Source organism: Thermobia domestica, chromosome 7 (assembly GCF_964235325.1).
Source record: "Thermobia domestica chromosome 7, izTheDome1.hap1.1, whole genome shotgun sequence".
NCBI lineage: Eukaryota > Metazoa > Arthropoda > Insecta > Zygentoma > Lepismatidae > Thermobia > Thermobia domestica.
Genome location: NC_137460.1, coordinates 191,712,909 through 191,736,583, shown reverse-complemented (window position 1 = coordinate 191,736,583; position 23,675 = coordinate 191,712,909). Strand labels below are relative to the sequence as shown.

The window sequence follows — 23,675 nt, the reverse complement described above, 5'->3', positions numbered from 1 at the left end:
ATTTTTAAGGAAAAAAAGAAGCTACTGGTAATCATATCTACGCTCTTAAAAATTCCACCCCAACCCCCAATTCTGACATTAATAAATAAGGTTTTTTTCTAAATTTGTGACTGACATAAGGTAAAGAAATACGTGTAAAGACAGACACGTATCCACAGGGAGGAAACTCTGAATAATGGAACCTGTAGTGACGAAACTTCATTTGCAGTTAATACCCCTTCCACCTCGAAACCTGAAGACATACTTTTTTTCCTGTTGTTTTTTCAATTTTACTGGAAATGATTTCTCAGTGCTGAAAGAGGGCATTTCTTCACAGAAAATTAAAAAGATGTAAAAGTCTTTGATTTACTGATAAAGATGGACAACATATATATTTCTGCGAAACAACAGACGAGACTTTGGCATTTCTCGTCTCGCGTCCATCTCTATTTATGAACTGTTTGGTCCTTTCAATTTCAAAATGTGGTTTCGCAGTAATTTTTATGCACTGCCGGAATAACTTCACACGCGCCACGGTAATGTTTCTCCTCAAACTGAGAACTTACAGCGAGGGTGCGACTTTCTCGCTATGTGCACCCTTCATCCATCGCGACCTAGACATCGAGTTAGCGACCGCGACTCAAACCTCGATCATGAGGTCTCTTCGGTATGTCTTTAATCTTACTTGCACCGATCTGTTAATACACCCACCGATAATACATGTAAGAAGCAATAAGCAGTACCACCGTTTCCAGTATAATTAGAGAAATTACTTTCAATAATAAAAGTCCCCCCCCCCTCCTGAATTTATTGACCTTTGAAGCATAAACAATAAAAGGGCTTCTAAGAAATAAAATTATCACGTACCAAGACGAATGTTTAGCTGGTGTCAAACGCACAAAGGTAAGTTTAACATTAATAAACAAATTAAAATAAAAGCGAAAATAAGGCCAAGTTAGGAAAGTGATCAAGTTAACAGGTTTTACTGTATACTTAAAATTTGTTTATACTTAATCGACATTCAGTCTGTCACCTAAATGCTTATGAAAATAAGTCCTGCTTTCGTTGAGTTTAACAATTTTTGTAATATGTTGGCTTTCAACGTATTTGATTACTATAAACCAAGAAAGAAAAGGAACTTTTAACGATTAATCTTCTATTAATTTTAAAGCTAGGCTGATGACTGCACACAAATAATAACGTAATTGATTACATTTTTAAAAAAAGAGAGGAAATTGGGCCACCATCATATTTGTTGCCACGTATTTTCACGTGACACTAAAAATATTAATGCATTTATATTTTTATTTTTTGTCAAGAATAAAAACAGTTTACACCCTTTTTTTCTTTACGTACAAATTCTATTCACTGTTTAACCATATTATATGATGACGTAGTCTTTAATCAGAGGGTAATTTTACATGTCCAATACAGAGTATTTTCATTAATATCGGAAATCTATCGCCAACTTACCAATAGCTGGATTAATAAAGCGTAGGAATATAACCGTTCCAACAGCTATGATATTATTATGAGGAAACGTCGGGAAGCGTTTGCTGAGCACCTGATACAAACAATGACACATGCTTCGCAGCTGGGGTGGGAACCTGTAATATTTCAGAACAGGATCAAATTACATTAACTTATAATTTTTAATAGCCATGTTGTAGAACTGTTATTGATATATATGTGCAGTATCTTTGTAATAGTTTTTAAAATGATCCGAAAAAAAAAACCTCACTTTTACAATTAAATAATTATAATTTTTTCCGAAAAATCTGAAGTAATAACATTCAAGATTGCAGAAAATAGTTATAACCGCTTTTTGGGAAAATCGCCCCATGCAAATTCATTCCTACCAATAATTTACCCTTTCTGAATTATAGCAATATAAAATAATTGTGGCATATTGTAAAGCTATTAGTAAAATATCCATATGCAGAATATGAACGTTAAAAGGTGTTTTAAGAAAATCATCAAAACAAATTTACCGCATAATGAATTACCCTTCCTTTCTGCATTTTATTGACAGATATTAATTATACCATATTACAAGGTTGCTAATGAAACAATTATTTACGAAATAAGAACAAAATGGTTAATTCGTCCCATAAAAAGTAATCTACACCAGTCAACTACACTTTTGGTTTCTTCGAGATAAATGTCTTATGAAACATTATGTTGTAAGAAAATCTGGGCTCCAAGGCTGAGAATTTAAATATACCAAATTTATCGAGAGCCAGCAATAATGTTTCTGATCCACCTTAGTTGCTCTTCATGTACTTTGGACAAGTACGTCACATGATTAGGCAGTATAGATGCACAAATAAACAGATAGAGAAATAAGTTGTGCCATTGGGAAGAAAGCTGTAGCCTAAGGAACGCGCATGAAAATGAATGTATTACGTTTGTAAAGATGAATTGTTACGATGATGATGTTTATTACGATGAATGTGTTTTTGTTTCTCTGCCTTTTGCAAATTTATCTACGCTACAATCTGCTTCATAAAAACGCTGTCACAAGATTTTACAAATATTATTTTGATGCTTAAACTAAATTCAAAAATCCGATGCTGAAATTTAAAGAAAACATCTTAAAAAATTACAACGTGCAAATTTTCAAACAAATAATATTTCTGTATAGATTTACATACTGTGCTTTACTTACTCCTAAACGCTAAATTTTCCTTTCGTATTCTCTTTTCACATCTTCAAATCGCACAATAAGACTGTGTGACATTAAGACTGTTTCTATGTTTAAGTGACTGCTTTTAAATGACAAAGTTATGAATACTACAGGGTTGTTATAAATGATTGAAGTGATTTCATAAATTCACTGTAGCTCCAATAATTGAGATATTGCAACAAAACTCAACAGTAACGCAGAAAAATTCAAACAGTTTTGTTTGTTGCAGGTGTACTTCAGATTTCTCCCACGCGAGCACAGCAGTGAGGCAAGATGGTGACATGCCCCGAGACGGCGTTTGCTGTGCTTGAAATGCTAACCCTGACCTAACCCCATGCGATTTTTTGAGTGGGGTTATGTGAAAGATTCAGTGTTCACACCTTCTCTACCAGCAAACCTGCCAGAACCGCGAGCCCGCATCAACAATGCTTTTGAAACTCATTGATAGGGACACACTGTGCCTAGCGTGGAAAGAACTTGATTTTCGGCTTGATGTCTGTCGAATCATTAAGGGGGCACATATCCAACATTTGTAATTGTTAACAAAAGCTTTTTGAGTTTTTCTTTCTGTGTGAAAGAAATGATCGCAATAGATACAGTAATACAGTTATTACAGATCTGTGAAATCGCTCCAATAATTTATAATAACCCTGTAGCTTCCAAACACACTGCATAATGTTTCGGAAAAACTGAACATGGGCAAGTTCGTGCTATAAAATAAACCGCTATTGTTGTCTAAGACACAGTACTATAATTACTTTTTTAGAATGTTAAGCTCCATCTACCGATCTATTTCTCTAAACAACATTACATGCTGAAGCAAATGACAATACCGGTTGAGAGCATCATTACGTAAATTTTTCTGAATAAATTAAAAATGCCCGTTTCATTGCCACACTACGCTCTGTTTGTATTTTACTTGCTAGTTTTAAAACTTCTACATCTTACACGAGAATTATATACACCTGTGGTTGTCAACGCGGTTGAAAGGGTCCAAGTAATATAAGATGAGCTTTAAAACAGTCTATAGAAATGTATTTACATTCCCGCGTAACTGGAACGCCTGGAGCAATTTCAACCAAACATGGCACTCATTTGACTTACATTCTGGAAAAAAAATTCTCTGAGGTGAGAGAACCATAGCACCCCTATGAATAGGCATGGGAAGGGGATTAAATCTTTTACAAATTTAACAACAGACCCTAACACTAAGCAACACTTCGTAACTTAACACAATGTCGGTTGCCTACCTAACAGGGGTAACACATACATTGACATTCGTATCGGAGGGTGGAGAAGAGGTTCAGATACTTTCCGTAAGCATATCCTCCCAGTCGCAAAGGTCGGGCATGTTACACAGGGGTAATACAGAAGGTATTGATTGTCGTTATTCATTCTACTCAGTTCTTTTATTTTCTAATATTTTGCACAAACATCATTCTTCCCGTGCTAGGAACGGACATTTCAGTTAGTTACTTTTCAGTAAAATGACCAAAACGCGAATATTAAGATAAAATAATGTAAAATATCGTCATTATTGAAATATGCACCGCATGTCCAACATCTTATACAAAACAGTATATTCTGGTATCTTTCTAAAACTAGACAGTTTGATAGCTAGCCAGTCGCTACCATTAAAAGTACTCTAATGTAATCACTCGAACATGACAAAAGTTGTAGCAAATAAAACATTATTATAGTAGGGAAAATATAGAGTATGGACTACAGTGTCAGAAAATGCTAACATGAATCGAATCCTTGAAATTTATCATTCGGTGTCAAGAGCCATAAGAGATCAGATGTACACTCTAATCTCCATTATGTATCACTGTGCTTATAGCACACTAATTGATATTCATAGTTCATTAAAAAAAGAACGCGAGTTTGTAGAGGACAACATCGTACCTATGGAGTTTGCTCGCAGTTCTTGCCTCCTTCCACATTTTTATTCTACCAATTCCTTTATAATCATGCACTTTTATTAATCATCCGTCTCCTTATCCTAAAGGTCATAACGGTGGGACCTATAACCAGAAATTCAATTTTATTCATTTTCACTTTAAAAAACAAATGCCATTTGCACTGCATTCTTTCTTAAATATTTCAGTATGCTGCTAACAAATATAGATAAATATCGACAAGGAAACGTACATCCCGCCCTTGGGACTTTCGATTGCTACCTGAAATGATAATCATTCATCTACACTAGCTGAATAATATGGGAACAAACTACTTACTTGTCAGCTGACGAAATGATGGCATCAAAAACTTTTTGTGTTAAAGCTATTAGATTACGCCTGTTAGCTTCGATATCTTCTGAAGGATCCAACCTATATAACATACAAGAAAAAGAAAAAACGTGCATTAGCAACCTTCAGGTATACAAGCAAAATTCTAATGTGAATAACTTTACTTCGTGGGCCAATAGTCAAATTAGTTCACTTAATTTAACACTTCTTCTAAATAAGTTTCACTCAATAGAGATAAATTTATTCCTTGTTCCTTGGAGCCGCAGAAAGAACCGGTTCTGAAATTCAAGATATTACTATAATCTATGGATAAAAGAAATAATCTTCTACCGCATTGTTGAATATATTAAACATCCCAAAAAATAATTTCCTTTAGGTTCCGTCTTCAAAATAAGTTATAACGTTCTTATTAAATGTACGTATCACTGGAAACTCAAGACAGTTTTATCGTTGTGGAAATGGATTTCAATTTACCAACATTGAAAACATTTAAATCCAATCTAGTTACGTTAAAAATCAGGGATGGAAAAAGAACTGGTTAAGGCACCAAAAACCCATGCTAAAGATTGGAACCTGTCCGGAGCGTTTCCACAAAAACCGGTTCATTTTTCATTCCTTTTAATTTAATGTTTAATTTTATGAACGCTTAAAAGCAAATTGATGCGAGTCGTATATTATTCTGAAGATCGAAGCTAAAAAAGATTAATTTTTGAGACATACGTATGTTCAACACTTCGGAAGATCTTGTCCTTTTCACCAATAGATTGTAATATCACCTTAAATTTCTGAATTCGCTTACTGTATCCGCATGTTATATGCTATTTTTAAATCCCTGGGGACAATACATAAAATTAGATACTGAAACAGCTTTTCTGAAGCATTGACAACATCAATTATTGAACTTCTCGGACATAATCAGTTAGTGACTGTTACAACTGAAGAAAAAGTAACACATCAGGAACAATGATAGAAAATCACACGTACAATTTGAAAATTGTAAGCGTTTAGTTTATAAGACACACAGAAACTGTGAATGCTATAAAGTGTAACAATTGTGTATAACTTCTGGTTGAGGAAATACTAACTGCACAAACCAAATTAGCGCAATTACGTGTAGAAATATTTAACTATGAGGAAGTATTGTCAAGAAACACAGACAGTAGTTCATTGAATCACAGATATATCTATCTATATATCTAAATATATATATATATAAACTAGCTTGTTAAAACATTTAATACATACACAGTCCGACAATTATATAAGGCTGGTTTTATTGAATGAAAAAAAAAGAAAGAAAAGGAAATTGAATGGTATCTGTTTCTATTCAAGTACATTCCTCCTGAATCGATACAACGAGTGGCACGATCGATTAACAACCACAATGATATCTGCATATCGGTTTGTGTCATGTCCCAAAGAGCTTCGAATGTTTTGGATCTCACAGTCCTTAGTATGACGTGGTCTGAAGTAATCTACATGTTTTCTTATACATATTTATATATAAAAAAATCGCTACCTTGTTAGTGCTCGTTCTTATAGTTTCCTTTTCCCCTTCCTCAACGGTCAAAACTAAACCACGCTGTCTCAAGAGATAATTTGTTAGTATTTTCATTGTGTATATGTGAATACGCGTTATAGAAAATAACTGTTTGATATTCGTAAAGCAAAATAAATGTAAGATATAAAAGTTACCTTGCTGGGTCAACTTCGAAACTCTGGTTTCCGTCTTCGAGAAGAGGACTTATTAGGGGTTCCAGAAGATTTTGTAAATAGCTTGCGCCATAGATTTTGAAACAAAATGCCATGATCTTGTTTCCTAAGTAATTTCCACGGAACAAAGTTTGCGTGCAGTCTGACACTTCAACTTCGCGGTAAAATATATTCCACAACAGAGGAGACAGAAGATGTTTAGCATCAAATAATGTTACAAACACACGTGCCAATTCATCCTGTGAAGAAAAAAAAAAAAATAGCATATTATACACTACATTGATCAAATTGTTAAATCACAGTTACAATACAGTAACTTTAAAAATCTATAATCTGCAAACTACTTTGTGTGTTAGTAAAACGTTGGCCTTCGACAAACAAGCTTGTCATTGTATGCAAATGATGTCTGATGTCACTTTATGAATATGAAAACAGAAAAGAGAAATTACACCTCAGCACTTTTGTGAATGCCAAAAGACAATAGTGTATTCAAATTTTAAGTTCTTATATTCGAATTTTAACTTAAACTTCTATCCTCAAACATCATTATAGAAAACGTCAAACAAGAAATGAAGGACCTGTTCAACTGTGTCACAAACTCGTCTCTAACTGTAATATTAGCGAATTTTATAACAGTTTCTTAAAACGTTAGGAATATAGTGGCTCAAAGTGATACCTGCTTACTACTTCAGGATAAAATATGACACTCACAAACTAAGACTAAGAATTTTTCTATCCAGTAAATAGCCCGTTCTGACAAACTGGAAGATGAAGATAACATGATACCTATATATATAGATAGATTTATTAATTAATATCTCTTGTTGCCGTAGATATATTAGGGTGTCTAGTAGTAGCGTGCCAACAACTTTAAGCCCTCAGGGAAATGAGAAAAGTGTTTTAACCAGTTTAATGGGAGCCTTGTTTTCAGTAGTCGCTCCAACGTGGAGCCTTTTCTTCTGTCGATAGAAATACATGATTTTTGGTAGAATTTAATCTAACTCACATGTAGCTAAATCTTGGAAAGAAAATAAAACCCAATATATATACACGATATTATTTAAACAATTTTGGTTAGCAAGAAATAAACCAATTTTATATTATATTATATTATATTATATTATATTATATTATATTATATTATACATATTATATATTATTATTATTATTATTATTATTATTATTATTATTATTATTATTATTATTATTATTATTATTATTATATGGTATAGGCTGCCGAAAACATGAAAAAATGAATTTTAAAGGTTCATAGCTCCAAAACTATGGGACCTACTGTAGTCGGGTCAAGACTTCACTTAGGAACTAGTATGTGCTCTATCCAAAATTACATGTTTCAGAATCCTAAGGTACTCACGCAACAATTTTTATGGAGGTAGTTGGAGAGTACTTTATATCTTAGGCCCGTAGTCAAATTCCCTCTATAAAAACTGTTGTGGAAGCACCTCAGGATTCTGAAACACGCACACAAAGTGAAGTCTTGACCCGACTACGGTAGGTCCCATAGTTTTGGAGCTATGGACCTTTAGAATTCATTTCTTCATGTTTTCGGCAGCCTATAACACGTAAATGATGGGGTTTTCGACCTATGTTTATTGGAACTTTTTTGTTTGTTTTACTCTCAGGAATCAATCCTCTGCTTTTGTACCTTTTGTACAACGAATTTAGCGCCATACTATCTATCTTGCAAAATAACAACGATAACTATAGAATGCCAAAAATACATGTGAAACATTGCTGCTTATTATTATTATTATTATTATTATTATTATTATTATTATTATTATTATTATTATTAACCAATTGGTTAGTTGGTTGGTTGAAATGCAATTTAGCGTCCCTTTCAGCACTAAGATTATATCACAGGAACCTACAACTTAACGCGAGATCCGAACTACATTAGCTGCCGCCAGGAATCACAGATCGCTCGCGCTGAAGATGAGTATGATAATTATATAAGTACAATGCCGAGAGAGAAACGTTCATTCATCAAAAGCGAATACGAAAATAAAGTTTTTTCCTAAGAAATATGACTTAGGATAAGTGAACAAAAAAAGGAAGTACCATTAGGAGTTATCTGGTATCGAAATTACCATAACGCTTACCATAACTCATGTGAAAAACACATGTATTTCTTCCTCTATAAACACTAAGTTCAAAAATACCACCATAGCTGACAGAATCATGATGAAGAGGTATTCGAAGAAACTAGAATTATACGCGCATTTCGTGAACACAAAAAAAAATCAGTTTATGAGGGCGCCTACAGATGCTCTAGCTGATTCATAGTCAGCGGCGAAGCGCGTTTAAGGAGCGCTCCTCATTAAAGAGGTTAAATATGAGAAGTGTCAAAAGATCACAATGTGGAAAAAAAATATACGCACAGCGTGTTCCGTTCAAATTTCTCCAATTTCAATTAATTATTGTTTACAAAGTACGATGAACTATGAAATAACTGTAACACTAAATGAAAACCAATCTTCAGGTTTTCTTTTTAAGACTTGATGTTGTTTGCTCAGTACGCAGCACCACGGTAGCATAAATAAAACTGGCGAGTGTTCAACAAACTGCGCAGGCAGTGGTGTGGTAAGCTGAGACACAATCGGTGATTTTAACGCATTGAAATTTCAGACGAGCGTACACAGGAGTTGCACTTGATTATGAATCAATTAAACTGGTTCAGTTAAGTTTCTAAAAACCGGCAATGTCCTAAAACAATATGGTGGAGATCGCCGTTGTGTGTCAGATGAAAAGGTGGAAGAAATTCGAGCGGGGTTTCAGAGACGCTCGAGGAAACCCATGTCCCAGGCAGTTAGACAATAAATATGCCTCCAACAACTGTTCATCGAGTTCTGCACAAGCGACTTCGGTTCTGTCCGCATTAAGCACAGCTTGTGCAAAAACTGAAGCCAAGTAACAAGTAAGCCAAGTCGAAAAGAATTTAGTATGGAAATGCTGCAGTGTTATTGACATGAATCCTCACTACCTTCACAACGACCTGTTCCCAGACGAACCAACGTTTCACGCGTATAGGAAACTGTCAACCGGCATAATATACGGATCTGGAAGTCTGAAAACTCACACGGTGGCCACCACGTTTACCGGACCTCACTCCGCTGGACTTCATGCTCCAGGGTTACGTCAAGGACGTGTTTGCGATTCCAGTGAATACCATTTCAGAGTTACGAACCCGAATCTGTGAAACGATTTCAACAGTAATAACGGACATGTCGGAGAGAACATGGTAAGAAGTTGAATACAGATTAGATATGGTTCGTGCTACCAATAGGATACATGTTGAGATGTATTAGTGTGTGGAAATAAAATTTATGAATTCTTCTAGAATTGTCTAAAATTTTGTTCCCTATCATTCATACTTTCCTTTCTACTGTTAAATGAAATCAGAAAAATTAGAACAGAACACCCTGTACTTCAAAAATCAATACCCAAAAGTGTTATAACTGGATGAGATTGAAGTTAAGTTCGGTCGGCAAGTAAACACTGTGATTAACATTGCACTTAAAACAAAGTATTTGACTTTGATCTTGGGTAAGATTAGGCAACAAATCACAACAAGTAACAAATATTTTAGCGTGCATCGTATGAACAGTACAAGAAAACTATATAAAAACGAACTGGATCCACTGACGGTTCATTACTGTATAATATAAACTTGTAGTTCAGGTTACCAAAATTATGAATATCGTCAGTTGTCTTGCAGTTTTCCGTAACGAAGATACGATGCGACTTTTCCATTTGCAATGAAACAATAATTAATCGTTACTCTTAAAATAACTAAGGGAAAATATACTTACATTTTTTTTTAATTTGACTTTGTTAAGTCGAAACGTGGATTCAACAGTTTTTAAATAATAATAATAATAATAATAATAATAATAATAATAATAATAATAATAATAATAATAATAATAATAATAACGTAAACAGCAAAAGTAATGGGTTTCAGTCACAAGGAACGCCACTCCTTGAAGGTGTCTTATTATATGGACAAAAGTAACCTACTTCATTTCTCTCCAAGAACTTCAATTTTCGTAAGACGACAGAAAGTGGTCGATTCTCCTATACACACACATACAAAATTATAAATTCCCCGACATTTCTACAGCAATTACATCGCTTCACAACAATATACAAGAATTAAACAATAATATCTCTTTATGCCGCAAATATTTAGGGATTACACAGTAAAGCGACTAAAGCCTTTTCTTTACAAGTCACCAAATTCGAATGAAGATCACCAGGAAGTGAAAAAATTAAGTAAAAGGCAATCTTGACTTCAATACAATGTTCACAGTGAAAACATATATATATATATATATTGTTTATAGCTGTACATATTGAAGAAATTGGGCAAATTCACTGTTTATACAGTAATGTTTATTTGTAAGTTACTGTTACACACTAAAACTATACTCACCATCTGTGGCGTGGTAACAACATTAGCTAGAGCCATTGCTATTGGGAGTTCTCCTTTATCACTAATCATTGTAACGAGTTGAACTAGCTGCTCAAATCTGTCAGCAAGTACGGTTTCCGCTAAAGTATCGAACTCCGTCCCCTGTTGTAATATTTGTGTCAACACCTCCATGAAAGCAGCCCGAGTTTGCAGATCTCGATGATAACCCAAATCTAATAAAGAGAACAGAATTAATCTTTAACGAGTCATTAACATAATTTCTGTAGTATTCTTATATTAAGTATGCTATAGTACTGGTTAGTTACTGGAGTTACACAATGAGCAATTACTTAATTACACGTACACGATTAGTACGATATAATTAACGAACATGAAATTTAGCGAATACAGCTAATTTCTTAATCTGATAACAAAAGTTTCTACAACATCCCAAATACGGTTACAAAACTCTCGAAACCAATTATAAACTGTTGCTCCAGATACCGAAGTAGCGAACACTTTTTGAATTAAGAACTACTTGTCATTTCCGAGATCAACGGTGGTCCATATACCTGTTCATTAGCCCGTTAGAAGGAATTCTATAATAATAATAATAATAATAACGATGATCGATACAAAGAGTGTGATATAAAACACCAGTCGACTAGCAGGCCGAAGTCCTTCACAGAGTTTTCGGATGTCTATCAGGAACGTTAATAATAACTATTGGGTCTAACCCTACTTTGAAATAGATCATCGTACGAACACCGCTTCCTACTCAGCTCTTGTAGGGACTAGTCGCATAGTCCTGTTACCATCTTTCTTGGAACAGTTGTAACGGTCTGCACTCTACAAGTACTCTTCATGATGATCTGTGCGCCCGCTAACTCACTGCATTTAAGCCTCGATCGCAATTCAAAGTTTACTTTAATAGTGTGTTTTGTTCTTCGTTGATTATTTATTTATAATGATTAGTTTTTACAATATCTTACTGACTATTTACTTATAATAACTGGTTGTTTACAATTCATCAGAAATTATATTTGAATTAGGTGATACTCTACGGAAGCTGGATCCATTGAGGAAATAAGCTTTTAATTTAGATCATATTTCAATACATAAAGTCTTAACAAACTCTAAGAATAAATTGGATTTCCTTTCTGTATTGGCTTAAATTGTTAGTGCGACCAAAGTTGAAAAAAAAAGTTTTAGATTAGCTGCAAATCGCCCACAGATACTGAGAAGCATTTTGCGAATTACAAAGTTATTTTATGAACAATATTCTATCTACTGGGATTTACTAGGTCATTTGTCACTGCGATAATTCTTACATTTGAAATGAACAGGAATACAGAACTGGAATAAGAAAACATAAGAGACGCAGAAATTCACGATTCTGTGGTTTCTGGCTTATCAAAACATCATACAACTTAAAGGAGTTCAGGGGGCGCGGTGGCTCAGTGGTAGAGCGTTCACCTCTGGTGCTTGGGGTTTCGGGTTCAAACCCTGCTCCCGCCAAGTGAACTTTGTGGCGGATAAGCACCGTGTGCGTGGGTTTTCTCGGGTTCTCCCGTTTCCTCCCACTTTATTCATTCCACCATTTCATTCATTACTCATCATCACCGTCTCCTTTAACCTAACCGGCATAAACGTGGGACGTAAAACTGAAAGATTTCATTTCATTTCATTTAAAGGAGTTCAAACTTTTATACATATATCAAAATAATCGCCAGTAGAAAGAAATGTGTTCGAGCTGTATTATATTAGAATAAAACACCAAACGTTAAATCTGGACGTTAAATCTGGAAAATCTCGATATGAATTGGGATTTAGTTATGAGACTTAAAATACTGAAGATAATGCAATTTTAAGATTTATATATAGGCAAATTTGAAAAAAAAATGAAATCTTTAAGTTTTACGTCCCACGGTTATGCCGGTTAGGCTAAAGGAGACGGTGATGATGAGTAATGAATGAAATGGTGGAATGAAGAAAGTGGGAGGAAACGGGAGAGCCCCGAGAAAACCCACGCACACGGTGTTTGTCCACCACAAAGTTCACTTGGCGGGGGCAGGGATCGAACCCGGGACCCCAAGCACCAGAGGTGAACGCTCTACCACTGAGCCACCGCGGCCCCATAGGCAAATTTGAATAAGTTGGTGCAAAGTTAAAGAAGAACAGGACGGAAAAAAAAGGAAGTGAAGTGAAACACTAAACTGTATGAAACACGTGTTAAGAGTAAATCGTGGATTGTTTTTATACAGGTAAGATGTGAGTTTAGTCAGTGGAGTGATCACTAAAATTTAGAAATTATTGCTGATTTCCGTATTTTGTGTAGAAAAAGGACTAAGTTGAATAAAATGTACAAAGTAACAAGGACTTGTTACGCTGAAGCTCTTCATTACTGTTTAGCCGCCGAAGACAACAACTGATTACCGAAATTACATTACGAATGTAGAAATCAATTTAGGATTCCCAGAGCACAATAGGTGAATGTTAGTTAATATTAAAATATGTGATACCAGGTAGTCTAAAAAGTAGTGAGCTTTTCGCGCACGTAAGACATAAATGTTCCAAATATTGGAGTACATGAGTTCCTACGGGCCTGGCCTAAGTGTAAACAGGGCTGGAATTTTCATAATCAGACCTTAGGCACTGCAACGTGAAAATGAGTGAACTTTCTACAAAGGTACGCCACATTTTATTGTTTTATTTCGATAAAGGCTTAAATGCTGCTCACGTTACTGAAGAAATGTGTGCTATTTATGGGGAAAATACGTTATCAAAAGCAACAACCATAAAAATGGTTCAGTTGCTTTCGTTCTGAAAATTTCAATGTCTAAGATGCTTCTTGCAGTGGGCGCTATTATGAAAATTTTTGAGGAAACATGCAATGTTTTGTACATGGAACTGCCTGTAAAAGCCTGTCAGATTTTGACAGGCATTATACAGGCGCCTGTTTCGGCGAAAACACATGTAAAAAAAAAAAAAATTACAGGTACACTGCCTTTAGGTGATATGCATGTTGAAGAAGTATTAAACTTCTGTTGGAAATTTTGCACGGAAACACGCGTTGTACAGAGTCTATACATTAAAATGAGAACATGCAATGTACACGTAGTCACTCACAGGCAAGTAAATGAAGGGAATATGTGCATGTAAAGTACCTTGAATGTATTGTTAATAACATTCGCAATACAGCAAGAATGAAAAGTACAAGGAAGGTGCCTGTTTATCAACATGTAATATACATGTGTGACATTTGCATTACATGTAAATTCATGTATTAGCGTATAGCATGGAAAACGCATGACAGAGAATATGTTATTTTACATTTATCATTTTCGTGTACATGCGAAGTGTCTAACTCCCCTACGTGCAGTGTACAGGGAATGCAAACGTGCAGTGTACAGTGTACAGGTGAACGGGAAAATGCAATGATCAAGACTGCCAATAAATGGGTTAAACAGATGCATACAATAAACAAGGTTGATGGGAGTGAATCATTAATGTTACACGTATAGGAAACATGTAATATTCAGGCACCAGTTTCCAGTTTGTCATGCACATATGCAAGGTCCCGAGACGTATAGTACTTAATGCGATGTACTTTACATGTATATTCCCCTAACACGCCCAATAATTCGCTAACACTTGTATTTCACATGTATTTAACATGTCAATTACATTTTTATCAAATGAAAGGCAGCTGTCGTCAGATTCGCATGAGGTAGCGTATATGTCAATTACATGGAATATGCCGGTTACGTACATGTCTTTCCACTCTCTACATGTTATTTACACGCATTTTTCACGTTGCAAGTTGCAACCCTATCAACATGAAAACTACCTGTCTCCGTGAAATGAACATGCAATGATAGTGAAAAAAATCCGACACCTGTCTCATGCGTTTAAAAGCGTTCCATTTTCAGGCGCATGTACAGGCGCCTGTAAAAATATGCCTGTTTATGCATGTTTTACAGGCACCTGTAAACCACTTACATTTTCTGTCTGGGCGACCTATTACATCAAACGTGCATGATATTCTGGTAAAAGTCAAGCAAGACCGACATATAAGCAGTCATAATATCGTCAATGACCTAAACATCCATCACCCAACAGTGCTAAACCATTTGGAGAAAGCTAGACATACAAAGAAGCTCGAAGTTTGGGTGCTACATGCCCTGACTCAAAAACATTTATTCGATCGGATTTCTATCTGCGAATCTATACTGAAACGTAACGAACCCGAACCATTTCTGAAGCGGTTGATCATGAGTGATGAAATGTAGGTAACTTAAGACAACCACCTGCGAAAAATATCGTAGTCGAAGCGAGAAGCTCTACTGTATGTGGCAAAACCAACACTGACACCCAGGAAGGCTATGCTGTACATTGGATTGGAAGGGCATTGTGCACAACGCTGCCAATGAAGCTAGAAATTAGCGCCGATTAGCGCCAATGAAGCTAGGAATTAAACGAAACGGCCGGAACTGGTCAACAGAAAGAATATTGAATACCATGCTGATAATGCAAGACGACATACATCTTTAACGACCCATCAGAGACTGAGAAAAATTGCCTGGAAGGTTTCAATACATCCATCGTATAGCCCGGACATGACACTATCAGACTATCACTTGTTTCAGTCTCCGCAGAACTCCCTGAATGACGTTTAGTTGGTTTCAAACAAGGCCTGTGAAAACTACGTGTAACAATTTATTGATTAGAAGCCACAGAAAGGGAGTATGCTGTGGCCTAAAGAAAAATTACGGAAGGCCATCGAACAAACTACTGCATATGTGATTTCATAATGTTATTTTCAAATAACAATAGATGCATTTGTAATTTCGACTTACAAAGGCTCAACACTTTTTAATAAATCTGGTATTTTGCATTTTTTTCCCCTCTCTTTGAAAATCAGAGAATCAAAATTTATATTGTAAGGTACAATACAATATGAATGAATGATAAAAGCATGTCTCTGGTTCAATACTCGGCAGGTGCTCATAATTTTCTGTTGCCCAACATCGTAAGACAAAGCTGAAGATTTTTGAATTAAGAAACAACAAATTACGTTCTGGAAACGCAGAAGCAACGATAACAGAAGCCCATGTGCTCATCCTCATCACGTAACTATAAAGCTGTCAGCTGGTCATAGTTCTTTGGACTGTAAAGCTGGGAATTTCTTTCGCGCCTCCAGCGAGAAACTTGCTTTCTGAAAATGTGTCACGCAGTAATATTGCTAGCAAATGTAGAAGTAGTAGATTTATCATATTACTGTTCAATTTTTGTTGAAAGGATTACCAAACAATAAAGTCAGTTAAAATTATGAAGGAGTTCAATAGCTGTTCTTTCTCAAAACAAGTCTGCCATCTAAATGACTGGAGTAAAGCTTCATTTTAGTTTTCCAAAACAACATAACAAATTGTTACTGAACAGAAGCAACGCCAGGAGATAGACACGGAGAGTCGAATGTGGTCGACACCACACGATTGTGGGCAATAATTCTAACTCTTACAACAAAAAAACATATATTTCTGTTAACGTATTTACTGTGTTTCCATGCACTAGTTTGAGAAAGAAATTGAAGAGTAGAACACATCAAATCTTACCAATGGAATGCATAAGACCGCTATCAATATTTGCAGAAAGTAAATTTGACATCGCTTGAATTGTAGCTGTTCTTAACGTATTTAGTTTCTCTGATTGTTGAACTCTCTGTCTGGACATGTCTTTCTCCACTTCCTGTACTTCACTGCAATCGTTCAGGAGGTTCATGAATAACGTAAAATACCTGAAATAAGACAGACATATACATCAGCATTTGGATACATTTCATATAGGCATATAATGTGTATATTTAATATTCAATATGGTTGACAGTGGCACACAACCTAGTCACGTATGTCCTGCTACGATCGATTTTACTTGATCTTAAGTCATTCAAAACAATATTCCCTAACGAATGCTACACTTCTCTTGAGAAGTTAAATATCATGCCTTTCCTTCAATTAGATGAATCTCCGCGGATAAACAACGCTTAGTTTTGATTTTTGCTTAGGATTTCAACACCTGAACCGCGTACTTCCCTCTTTTTCAACAGTAGTTCCCCTTACAAATTTTGAGAATAGAGAATGTGAGGTGAAGGACTAATTTGGTTGCTACGAAAACAGAAGTTGTTGTTCGAGTGTTACAGTTGACAACGAACATTCCAATTATGATACCTGTCACTCTGATCCTATTACACGCACACATACAATTTTTGTCTTTGAAAGGACAAGGCTGAGAAATAAGATTCTCAGTTGAAGGAGAAAAAAACGCCATAGGGTAAATATTCAAACTTCTATTTTGGGAATGTGAATACAAAATTCACTCCTCTTTCTTAGTGCTTATCCTGAATATCAGTCCTGACTCCAGAAAATGGAAACAATCATATACAGTTAAAATGTACACAAAAAGGTTTTCCACTAAATCTCATCGGACAGAGGGAAGAGAAGTAGCTGTGAAATGTAGCTACGAAAGCGCCACGTTGGTTGTTCGGCGGGAAGTCAGAAATATTAGGGATTGCCAACTCAACAGTTTCTCTTTTTGTTCGGAATAACGCGTGCTGTGATATGTATTTCATATTTTTTATGTATAAGCGTGAAATAAAACATCGCAGCATGCGTTATGCCGAACACACGGGACAATGGTGCTGGCGATTTGTAACATTTCCGAGTTCCCGCCGAAGCATTTCCTTTTTAACTGCTGTCACACGTCTTACCTTTTGCCTACTTTGGACCCACCTTAAAGTCAGAGCATATCTGAGAATTCTGTTGGGAGCATATCGTTGTACATTGAAGAAATATGCATTTTTGGACGTCGTATGTGAGACTTTCTTTACGCTAATATGGACCGCCACGCCGTGGTTTCTCAAATTGGAAATAATTAGTGTCGAAATTTATCTTTCCACGATTTTGGACGGTCCTAGCTGTGAAACTATGCACTTCCCCCCACAGGTCCACAGGAACTTTTTTCTCTTATTTCGATGTGAAAAATCACCTCTTTCAGTATGTCGATATAGTTTATTAACATTATGCACATAAATATGCACTAAGTAAGTATATATGAATTAAGTAAAAAATTCTGTTTTAGTTTACAGTTGTCTTGAATTATTGCTGAAACACTTCAATATGTTAAAGGGAACAACTGAAGTTCATAATTATCTGTGAAGGATAAAAAAAAAAAGTCATAATCCTTTCTCATCGTGATCCTCTTTCTAGTACAAGAGCTAAGAAAATAGGCGTATCTAGCAACTTCTCAAACCACTGCCGACGGATAATATTTCATTCAAGCAAAGATGTTCCTAATCGTTTGACGCTCTGAACAGATTTGCTATAATGAAAGCCACACACAACTTTATTATGAACAATTAAAGAGAACAAATTATGATTTCCTTACTTTAGAAACAGCTGACTCTTGGCTTCCATTAAATCCCCTCGATCAGATTCTTCAGGCTGCAGAGGTAATCCTCGTAGCAATGCGGCCACAGCCTCCATACAGGCTTGATCCAACTCCCTGTAAATGCAAGAGAACTCCAAGTACCTATTTGAAGGAGAGTGAGAAGAACAAGGAGATCTCTTAGGAAAGACACTAAAGGTGTGTGTTAACACAAAATAGAAGATTCAAAAAAACTAACAAAAGAATATTCCAAACAATAAACATGGTTGCTTTCTAAACAACTTATACATCAAACCAAGGCTCTTGATGAGCTTATCCAAAATTTTGAGTACAACAGAGCCAATCATACAGAAATAGGCTAAAACCGTTTGTTAGCAAAGTACTAGTTCATGTGCTGAATGTGACGCATCTGGCGTGTACGGTACAAACAGAGAAATTTTTCGATACTTCGCCTACCCTCGAGATGAAGCACACTAATTAGTCAATTTTTGTTAGCTAGTTATTATTATTCTTCTAAGAAATGCTTACATGTTATTATTATGAGCCGTGAAATGTTATTCCGTGTCTACTATTCAATGTTTATTATATGTTGTGCTAGCAACACCTCTTTTAACACAACAGTATTCCGTAATATTAGTTCTACTGTTTCAATCAAGTCAAAAACAATTTCCTAATTTCTATTATCTAAATAAAATGGTTAACTGAAACAAGTGTCTTATCTAAAAGGAAATCCAGATTCTATACAGTCAAATCGGTTCTTTGACTTAAAATACAGCATGACGTATCACAACAAGGCAGTTTTCTTTATCTTAATTTCTTTAAGAAAGAAAAGCAATACGATAATAAAGCTTCTCTGCACTGAACGGTAAGAAAACAGTATATTAGCACATAATTAATATTATCTATGAAAACAAGATGTAGCTGAGGAATTCATTAGTACAAGCACAAGCTGCAAAATTAAACACTTAACACTTTTAATCTATACAATCACTAGGTTCTCGCCCCTAGACCTCCGCATCTGCTTGGCCTACGACCTCACACTTCTCATACCCTAAGGGATTTCGAGATATGGGCATGTTACTTTAACAATTGCAACGTCCACCCTTTTTCTTCCCTTCTAAGGGAAAGATTTTAAGAAAAACGCTAAAACACGTCTTTAATTAACATGTTTCTACTCTTAAAGGATTCTGAGATATGGACATATTATTTTAATAACTGCAACCGTCACACTTTTTCTTCCCGCCCTTTTTCTTCCTTTGTAGGGAAAATATTAAAAAAAAAAAAAAAAAACACTGAAACACATCTGTAATTACTTTAAATTAAAAGCTCAAACACAAAAATTCATGTCTCTAACCTTAACGGATTTCGAAATACGGATAAATTATTTTAAGAATAACAACCCCCACTCATTTTTCTACTTTTTCGAAATATGTCATACGATGACCGTAGTATTCCATATTACAATACTTCGGATGTGTGTCACCCCGTCCGTGTCGCTTGAGTAATTACCGCTGTAGAACGCTCCAAAATTTGTTTGTTTCTCTCGATTTTTCCCGTCAAATTTCCAAAATCTTTCGTCACTGGGATCTTACATTACAAATTCTATGTCTTGCCCAAATTTCAAGCGGGTTGGCCTGGGCCCTGATCAGTCAATCAGAACGACTCCTTTTACATGTATGCATTAATTATTGGTATCTATGAAGAATCAACGCAAATTTCATTTATTTTAAACTTTAGTACCTACGTTATTTAGGCATGAATCGCCTGATTTTGTTATACAAACATTTCAGTAGTTTCAGTGTGGACCATTTATCTTGATACGCCCTCGAAACTTTTAAACTAATAGAAAAATACGCTGAAATGTTGTACGATACAAGTATCAGCAGGGGGGAAATTGACACACTCTGTGATAGCACCAGATTAACATTGCCGCCAGCCCAACAAAATTTTTATTTTTTCAAATATCACTACTTCAGGTTATTATATATTCCAAATCTACATGTTAAACGAAAACTTACAATATTAGATTTGTTATGCAGTATTACAAAGTAAACATGTTACAATATCAGAAATATCCAAATTTTGATAGCCTGTATAACAGGAAGGAAAAAAAAAAAAACAGACAAATGGAGCAATGTACATCTAAAGTTCTTTTGTCTCGAATACTACGATCATGGATTATCATATGATTATATTCGAATGAGCAGAAATAAAAATACAAAAGATCGAAAATCTCACTTTTTTCAGGAATCTTTATTTCGAAAAACTGCTTAGATAAGTGCCTCATTCAACTGCCAGGTGGCTCTCAACAAATGACAAAATCATAAGCATTTACAGAAACATAGTATCTTACACCGTTCTGGATATATGGTAAAAATTGTTGAAGTTTGCAACACTGCTAAAAACTATGTAATTCCTAGAACTTGTTAGAATTAAACCTAGCAAAAAATATTGTTATAGTATCACAGAAGCAAAGTAAGTCAAAACGTATTAATTATCACAGAAGCAAAGTAAGTCAAAAAGTATTAGTAAGTTCCCACAAATACGTCATTTTAATGTGAAATTTTACAATTTTATTTCATATCTCCGAAATGGTTTGAATTAACAAAATGCTGCAAATGGTACTATAATCCTTCTCTCTATTGACAACCATCTGCGTAATTGGATGTGATACTTATGTAAACACTTTTCCGAAATAATAATCTTTTTTAAAAATAAAATTTTGAAATCTCTGTAAAGCTAATTCTACTTTTTCGAAATATGTCATACAATGACCGTAGTATTCGACATTAAGATACTTCGGATGTGTGTCACCCCGTCCGTGTCGCTTGAGTAATACCGCTGTAGAACCCTCCAAAATTTGTTTGTTTCTCGATGTTTGTAATACTGCAGTATCTCTAGTTTGCAACATTGCATATCAAATGTGGAAATACAAGTTTCTGTTTAACAAGTAGATTTGAAATATGTAATAACCTGACGTAGTGCGTTTCAAAAAATTACAACTTTATGTTGGGTTAGCATACATGTCCTCTTGTTGATACTTGCATAGTATGAAATTTTAGCGTTTTTTTTTTTTTTTTTTTTTTTTTTTTTTTGTATTAGTTCAAAAATTCCTAGGGCGTGTCAAAATAAATTTATATATATATAGGGCGAGGAAATGGCAGTAATCTCAATATCCTTGGGAAATGGCAGTATAGGTGATTCTAAGCAAAAAAGTTTGTATGAACATGATAATTTTGAAAGATAATTGAGACACGAACAAAAACAAAAATGCCGCGCCCAAACCAATGCATGTTTTCATGTTTTTGAAGTAAATAATTTATTGAAGTAGGTAGAGGCTACGTAATAGTTAGTAAGTAAACCATCACGTTGTCTGACAATTACTAAATAGTAGTTTCGAAGCTCATACCATTTAAAATGGTAGTCAATGATTTTGAATGTTTCATACAGAGCTCGCTTTGTCAACAGGTGGCAGCATTCGTGACACAGTTATTCATCGAAGTGTAACACCTGGAAAACGCGCACATCTGTGAGCTGCTGCTATCTAACTTATTTCCGAAGTATTTCCCACAAAGGTTACCGTAAAACAGCGCCCACATACGCAAATGAGGAGTATATGGACATAGTGTTTATGTAAGGGTTTTGTAATGGAAGTGTTCATGCGGCTCTTGAAGAATATAGGAGGTGTTTTCCATTACGCAAAACACCAAATAAGGCAGTGTTTACTCATGCATTTCATGTATTGCGAGAGCATGGAACAGTTCTCAGTGCTAAAGTGACTTTCGAACGTGAAATTAAACAATCAGTGGAAGAATAGGAAGATATAACTGTCTTGGTGTAACAAAGTCCTACCACAAGTACAAGACGAATGTCAGCCCATTTGGGTATTCCATGTGCTCGTGAGTGGTGGTGACCACTACATGTGGACAGTTTGTATTCATTTCACAACCAACCAATGCACCACTTACATTCTGCTGATTACGATTCCCGCCTTCAATTCTGTCATTGGATGCTCTACAATGCAGTGCAAGTGCCATACATTTTAATCACTAATCAGCCGATCTTCACTCGTATTGGTATGAATAGACATCTTAGATATACTTAGACTCGGAGAAACCTAAATTCAACCCTTGTAACAGGGAATCACAACAGATTTTCCATAAACGTCTTGTGTGGCATGGTAGACGAAATTCTTGTTGGCTCCCCCTATCATTCATGAACACATGAATGTACAACGGATCTTTCATCTGTTACAAAATTATTTTGACGGAATGTATAGCGAACAATTAGACAATGTTCTTTTCACGAAAGGATAAAACTTATCTTGCAGCATGATGGAGCACCGGCTCAAGTCAGCCAGTTCATCATTGAACACCTGAATATCACGTATCCTAATCGATGAATTGGTCATGGCAGTCTGATTATCTGACCACCTCATTTTCCTGGCCTCACCCCTCTTGATTTCTGGTTATAAGAGTGGATTAAACAGGACGTTTATCGGGAAAGGGGGAATACAAAGGATGAACTACAAGGTTGCGTTATGAACGCTGCTGAGTGAATCCACGAACAGAATCGAGAACTTCGTAGTCCAACATAAATATTCTACGATGTGCTGAAAAGTGAATTGGTATTTGGTGACGGCATTTCTGAGAATCTGCTGTGACATACTATGTGGCCTTTTAACCTCCTTACAATGGTTCATCAGTGCTAACCAGCGCGTGTTAACAATGTACTTTTCACCATTAATTACTTGCTTAATAACTTAATTCTCATGTACTTATTACTGCTACACCACAAGTTAATGTAATAACAAATTAATTTCTTCTAGTGTTCACTTATCCAATTACCCTTAAATTTCCATGTTATGTATGTCATTGATGTTGTTCACGTTTTTCTACTTCATTCTAATTTCTGTTCATATCTCGGTCATCGTTCAAAATCGTACTCATGTTCATATGAATTTCTTTCCTTAGAACCACCTATACTATTTCCCAAGTACTGCCGTTTCCTCCCAGGACAAGATTTAGATCACTCCTAACATGCAGGGTGATGTGGAAGTTCTAAAAGTTCATAAGCGCACCAATGAAAACGTTACGACAGCTATTCACTAATTATTAAAGTGCTTTAGTGTAAATTTTAGTTATACGTACATTTAAGCATTTTTATCTAA

The 23,675-nt window shown here is 35.3% G+C and overlaps 1 protein-coding gene across 4 annotated transcripts in view; it reads right to left on the bottom strand.

Annotated features, from left to right (window-relative positions):
• Nf1 (neurofibromin 1) overlaps nt 1-23,675 on the bottom strand; it is a 234,845-nt gene that overhangs the window by 123,012 nt on the left and 88,158 nt on the right. For 3 of the 4 annotated variants that reach the window (XM_081765704.1, XM_081765708.1, XM_081765707.1), the window contains 6 exons: nt 18,506-18,649; nt 16,678-16,859; nt 11,084-11,295; nt 6,610-6,866; nt 4,903-4,995; nt 1,453-1,586 (listed from right to left, as the gene is read on the bottom strand). In XM_081765704.1, the coding sequence (XP_081621830.1) occupies nt 1,453-1,586; nt 4,903-4,995; nt 6,610-6,866; nt 11,084-11,295; nt 16,678-16,859; nt 18,506-18,649 (1,022 nt within the window). The remainder of the gene's footprint in view (nt 1-1,452; nt 1,587-4,902; nt 4,996-6,609; nt 6,867-11,083; nt 11,296-16,677; nt 16,860-18,505; nt 18,650-23,675) is intronic. The other variant, XM_081765706.1, reaches the window with a different exon arrangement.